Source organism: Cebidichthys violaceus, unplaced genomic scaffold (assembly GCF_023349555.1).
Source record: "Cebidichthys violaceus isolate CVI_PGR_0920_01 unplaced genomic scaffold, fCebVio1.0.p SCAF_20, whole genome shotgun sequence".
NCBI lineage: Eukaryota > Metazoa > Chordata > Actinopteri > Perciformes > Stichaeidae > Cebidichthys > Cebidichthys violaceus.
Genome location: NW_027176373.1, coordinates 8,170,925 through 8,177,623, shown reverse-complemented (window position 1 = coordinate 8,177,623; position 6,699 = coordinate 8,170,925). Strand labels below are relative to the sequence as shown.

The following is a 6,699-nucleotide window of genomic DNA, read 5'->3' as shown; positions in this document are numbered from 1 at the left end:
GTGAGGACAAGTGGGGGAAAATAAGTGTATGACAGTGAAAGGGTAATTTCTGGAATAGTTGTAGTTATATTGTTTATATTTAATAAAACAAAATATTTGAAAGATATAAAATATGTGACCAACATGGAGAAATGACTGATGTGACAGAAATGACTGTCTCTGATTTATGATGTTGTTTCTTAAATATATTTGTGTTTCTTAACTATACTTTATTTTATTATGACCTGCTTCTTAATTATGATGTTATGTTTGTGTTTTTTAGGTTTCCCTGCTTTTTTGGGTATTGTTAGGGTATTGCTTGGTGAAGTACTAGGGGTTGGCACAATAAGCTCATGCTTCAGCCTAAAGCTCTTTCTTTTTGTCCAGAGAATATTACGATTTTGCTTTATTTTTTATATGATGTATGGTCAATTTGTTGCATTGTGAATAAATGACCATAAAAAATAACTAAAGCACATTTACTCATGTGCTGTACATGTTTGATGTACATGTTGTTTACTTTGGTATAATTGGTTGTTATTATTATAGTGTAGTATTGCTTCTTTTGGATGAAGAGGTCCAGCATCACTTGTAGTTGCATAAAGAACAAATTACCTTGGAAGTTGTGCCAGAAATCCCTACTATGTTTAAAAAAGAAATCTCAATCCTTCTTCCACTGACGACTGATTATTAACCTACCATTCAACGACGAATGTAAACACCTCTGATCCCCCCCGATGATGGATTGTAACACCAGTGTTGATGTAGCAATGCGACCACTAGATGTCACCGGAGACCACTGATTGAACGCAGTGAGTGCAGCGGGCACCAGGTGGCTGGGATTAACAGGCTTTGGAGCCGGCAGTGGCGCTGTGTAGCTAACCCTGCTATACTGTATGCGCACTTCTGGCCTGCACAAGCCTACACAGACACTGATCAACAGCTGAGAGCAGCCACGAGGCGCTGCAACTGTTCCAGCATAGTTCCCCTTCTTCCTGCCTGATCCTCTGCTGCATGGAATCTGTTGGCCAAGTCAGTGGGTGTGAGTGTAAACATTCATCCATATAACTGCTTCCCTCAATCTGTTGTGGCTGTAGGCAGGCCTTACTGCACAGTCCACACAGTAACAGTGGGGGAACAATAATCAGCAGTGGCAGCAGCTTGCAGTTGTCACATGTTTGGTAATTGTACATGTTAGCCTCCAGTGAGTTTTCCGCGTAGCTTTCCTGTTTTTCACATGTAGACAACACATCCATGATGTGACTCAAGGTTGGGGGGGGGGGGGGGGGGGGGGGGTTAGGTTATTTCACTATGGCTGTCACCATCCGCAGGATTCACATTTTAATAGGGAAAGCAAGCATCACCAGTGAGTGAGGAATGGTCAGGGATAGCAAGAGGCTATGTCACCTTCACGGACCGGCTGAGCTTTTGTCAGAGCAGTGCAGAGGTCAGCTGCTGCCCTGTGTCTGCCTGTCCTCCAGCCTGCTTCATATACCAAGGCTCAGTGAGTGGGCCAAGGCTGATACTGGTGCTCCGACTGAGCAGATATGCAGCACAGAAGAAGACCCATCCTTTTTAATTTACAGCACAGAGCCGAGACATGTCTGTGCCGCTCAGCTCATTTCTATGCTCAGGCTGAGGGTTGGTAACCCTTGTCTATATAAGCTCTCCCCCATGGTGGGGGGGGGGGGTGTTAACACCACAATGTACAGTATGTGAGTGTGTGCCTTTTAGGTAAGGACTGCAGTGGTTTGTACACATCAACCATATTCTTATGTCACTGGGTTTTTTTTTTTCAAAGCACATAATCCTTCTTATATAAATGGTCTTTTTTTTATACCCTAGATAGGAGTACATGACAGATGAAGCAGCTGTATCTAAATAAAACAGTAACAGTCAGTGATGCATGTAGACATGCAGAGTGATCATGCTTTAACTTTTAGTGTTCCTCCACCAGGCCAAGGAGCTTCAATAACGTACTGCTCGTTTGCATCCTCAGTAGGCTGAAACACACGATAGTGTTTTGGTGAGGAGTCATACTTCACAGGCGCAGCTCATCAGTCGTATTCAATTGTCTCCCAGCATCATTATGTCATCTCAATTTTTCTTTACCGAGTGGACAGCAAAGCAAGTTAACATAAAAGACTCCCCCCTCCAGAAATAGTTAATTATTCCCCGGTCTTACAGAGGATTGTCATCAGTTGCATCGACTTGTTTGATATTAATCATCAATTATGTGCATTCAGCTTGGCAATGCTGATATTCCAGTGTGGAAAACAGGTGTTTTGATAAAGCTGCTGTGTATCTCACCACTACTGTTAGACACCAGGCATGTTATAGTTTTTACACAGCGGAATTGTGTATTAATGTTAATTTAAATGAGTCATTTATTAAAAAAAAAAAAGTTTATTGACATCAGAAGCAATTTAAATTCCAACAATAAACAAGCCGTTTCTTATTCTTGCTATTACAGTGGTACATAAAGATCAGTAAAACAACTGTGATACGTCAATTTTGATAACATGTCATTTAAAGTAAAAACACACAGGAAAAGGGGGAAAAAAAAAGAAACACTCAGATCTAAGTCAGACTGTTTATGTGCTGTGCACCTCTAGCTAGGCTAAATACTGTAAGCCCACCCCTTTACACTGTACCAAGCAGGATAGTGGTCTAGGAACTATCACTGAAAAAATAAGACTGGCAGAAAGATACAGACACGATACTTGTGTAGTGTCAACTATACAAAAAGGAGAAAAAAACTGTACAGCATAAAAACAACTGATATACACAGCCTTTTTTGTTGTTGTTTTTCTACCCCTTGGATACTAACATTTTCTTTCAGTAAGTGAAGTGTGTACAAGGGGGTTTAAATGCTTTATAAACAAGAACATGACCACTACACACGCCACCCGCCATCTACTCGTCATCGTCGTCATCAAAATCGTCATCCTCCTCGTCATCATCATCATCGTCGTCGTCGTTTTCCACCTTCTTCTCGGCCTTGGCCGGGGCTTTTGATGCTGCCGCTGCCCCGCCGGGGCCTGGTTTGGTCTTAGCGCGGTACGCTGCGACGTCCTGCCACGGAGAGATGGCAAGATATTGAACTCCTGCGGCCATTTGTAATCAAAGCGCTCAAGGCAGAGCGGCACAACATGACTTATCTTTTGTAAAAATGTATCAATACAACCGATGTCCTTACCATCTCATACTTCTCCTTCAGTTTAGCTGCCTTCTTCTCAAAGGGCTTCTTGTCCTCTGAAGCAGTGCCGTTCCACATCTCACCCAGTCTCTTGGCAACATCTCCAATGGACAGACCAGGGGTCTCGCCTTTCACCTTAGGGCGATACTCTGCGCAAAAGACGAAGAAGGCAGATCTGGAAAAGAAGAAGCGTGGGCTTGTCATTTACACAGTATAACAATGCTTCATATTGTGTTTTTACAACATAAGTCAACTGCTCATGATTCAGACTTGATTTGTTTGGCAAAAAGACATTTTTCTGATTCAAAAGACTATAAAATCATTAAGTGTTGACTTGTAGTACTTACGGGGGTCTCTTGGGAGCATTAGGGTCCTTGAACTTCTTACTCCTGGATCCCCTGGGTGGAACGTAGCTCATCATCTCCCTCTCATAGCGGACCTTGTCCTGCTTGGCCAGGTCCTCAAACTTGCCTTTCTCCTTAAGAGACATCGTCTGGAAAAAAAGAGAAGTAACTTGCTGATTGTACTCTTCTGTGGCAACACAAGTATTCATGGTATTTCTTCTGCAATAATAAGGGGCTGCAATTTCTTACTTATCCAACATACTGAACGATCTTATTGTACACCACTTAAAAAGTGGCACATTTGTCAATTCCCAAGAATACAATTTGGAATTTCAGCAACTGATTACTTATTAGATCACCATCATCCATCAAGCCTACCTTCCATCGCTCGGAGCACTTCTTGGAGAACTCCGAAAAGTTAACAGAAGCCTCGGGGTGTTTCTTCTTGTGCTCCTCCCGACAGGTCTGGACAAAATATGCATAGGAGGACATCTTGCCCTTCGGCTTTCCTATCTCTTTCACCATCTTGACGGCTGTATCTAAAACAAACAAAACAACGTTTAGTTTAGCGACTTATATACCCTTAAAGCTTTATAAACTTAAAATATGTATGTATATGGAAAATGTATGTTTTTATAAATTAGATTTTAATACCATCATTCTATATAAAAATATATAGCAGGTAAGTTCTACCCATCTGCCATGTTACTGGTGTTATACAATGTGAACATCTTTGATTTCTCCCCACTAGTGATGGCGCTACTTCAGTGACCCGCCCTCTTGCTGTCAAACGGCACTAAGTTAAGGAGCTGCTGAAACAGCTGAACCGGAGCGGTCCGGCACAGACTAAAGCGACGAAAATGACTTTAAATATTGATGCAACCTGAGCGGTGGCCCTTCTATAACACTGAGTGGTCCGTGGTCAACTCTTAAAAACTGGCTCAACACATCGCTACGGATTAAAGAAAAAGATCCCATAAATAGATTTATTGTTTTCAAATGAAGCGATGCGATCGACTTTAACAATAAACTGCAGAAGTTCCCCCTAACTGCATAACATAAACCGTAGTCCTCCGTGGGACGTTAACAGTGGACCTGGATCTATATTTCGAAAAAAATATAATATATACACATCCTCAAATCTCGTCTGCAATAGCAATAGGTCTTCTGGAAATCCCCCGTTTCATCCATGTTCGTGTTTTAACAAACATAATAACTTTGACACAAAAAAAGACACAAATGCACAATAATGCGTATTTATTGAAAATACAACACTTCAAACTGCTAAAAATGTGATTCACAATCTTCTTCTTCAGTCTTCATATTCTCTTATTCTGGAAATAATTCTGCAGGTCTTGTCAATGTGTTTAAAACTGCTTAAATTATCCTGTACATTTCCCCATTAAACGCTACTGTAAACTCCCAGTTCAGCTGTGTCGACCGAAGTGTAGTAATGGCGCATAGGCTTTCGTTGTGGAAAAGGAGGTCAACAACGACGGCAATATTTCTTCTTCCATTTTGTGAGAATGCCTTCTTCATGAAAGAAAGTCCCCCTCAAATGTCTCCTCCCGCCCTTCAGTTCGCTTTGCAACGCAACAAATATGTCTGGAAAGCCGGCGATCTTGACAAAATATTTCCCCCGATGGATTTCCATTGCACTAGCCGGTTTGTATAGTAATACATTGGGTCTGCACTGTGTCTATGAGCGGGGCTACTGCCTTGGTTTCTATGAGCTCCTAATGGCCGCTCGTCTTCATCCACTAACATGGAGAATATGGCTCCTTCTCTTTGTGTCAGCGCACAGCCATTGCCGCTGCCATGCAATAGAGGGCAGAGCGACCGCGGCAAACCGCCTCGTTTCAACCCGCGATTTAAACGGCTTAAAAGCGTTGGAAAAATCCCGCAATGGCGTCGATTGAAAGACGAAAGGTTGATCTTTAATTTGCCGTCGTTACATTTTATAGTTGCCGGTTTGTTTCGCGAGAAAACACGGTTGGAAAAAGTTGAGCTGAACTGCGCCTCTCTGTCACTAGCCTCGCTGCTCTGCCTCCAATGCGAATACAGTCAGCCATTACAGTAAAAAGCGCAGCTCGCGAGGTAATTTTTTCGCCATCTCCTCGGGTGAATTATAGCAAACAAAGCACATGACCGCGTATGTTTTGAGACGGTCTTACTTTTTCTTATGTTTTTGAAATTTGTTCATGTTCGGATACAAAAAACCGCACGCTTCTCAGTCTTCACATGACAGGCGTTCATCTTCGCAATGCACTGCAATGGCTATGTCTTCTACCATTGTCGTTAACCGTGTCGTCCGCTAGACATTTCTCAATTTTTACGCGATATCCACCGTTTGCTTCGTCTCCATTTTATGAAAACGATACGACAGTAATATACAAAATTATTTGTATTCAACAAAATCGACAATTTTCGTCGATTTCAGTCAAGGTTAATATTCATTTCGTCCTTTTTTTTAAAGAGCGTCTGGTCTACACTCCCAGGCTGGGTAATGCAACGTTACCTGCTTAGAGCCGGTTATATTTGTGTTGTTTTTTTCACGTTTCACCGCAATAAAAATCATTTTCGAGCTTTAAGAGGCCTCGCATTCGATCATAGCAAACACATGAGTACGATATTTTTACATGTTATCGTCATTATCATCAATCCGAACACTTAAAATTTCCGTGTGTGATACTTACCAAGGGACTATCGCTGGATCTCAATGCTCTGCAATGGCTGTGTGTGAGGGAACACGGGCGATACGCAGTGTCTTCAGTCTTCAGCTCTCTAACATTACTCTCGGCGGAGCTCTCGCCCCATTGGCCAGCGCCCGGCCTGGAGCTCCTCCTATTGGACGGAGGGTTTTCATTGTCCTAATAGAAGACGAGCACCCATTGGTTGCCTTTTGTGAAACGTCACTGAACTTTTCTGAAGCGCGTGGATACAAAAATATTCCTGTCCCAGCATGCTGGAGCTGGTAGTAGTGTAGTGTGTTTGCCATAGTATTGAATTCACTACGTTGAGCACAGTGTACAGTAGGCACGTTAAATGAATGAGACAACGTGGGGCTGCTCGAAGTCAGTGAACGAGGCGGCTGTACACTGATGTGCGCGTGTGTTGGATGGACTGTCCCCCTCTTCATCAACCAGCTCCATTGTGCATTCTCCTCAATACGCGTGA

At 42.6% G+C, this 6,699-nt stretch overlaps 1 protein-coding gene across 1 annotated transcript; it reads right to left on the bottom strand.

Moving 5' to 3' along the window:
* Positions 1-2,365: 2,365 nt before the first annotated feature.
* On the bottom strand, positions 2,366-6,327 carry LOC137876444 (high mobility group-T protein-like). The gene is made up of 5 exons (XM_068716039.1): positions 6,219-6,327; positions 3,901-4,061; positions 3,526-3,671; positions 3,179-3,353; positions 2,366-3,054 (listed from the first exon to the last, which is right to left on the bottom strand). The coding sequence occupies exons 2-5, from the start codon at positions 4,045-4,047 to the stop codon at positions 2,896-2,898; spliced, it is 627 nt and encodes a 208-aa protein (XP_068572140.1). The 5' UTR covers positions 4,048-4,061; positions 6,219-6,327; the 3' UTR covers positions 2,366-2,895.
* Between the last annotated feature and the right edge of the window lie 372 nt (positions 6,328-6,699).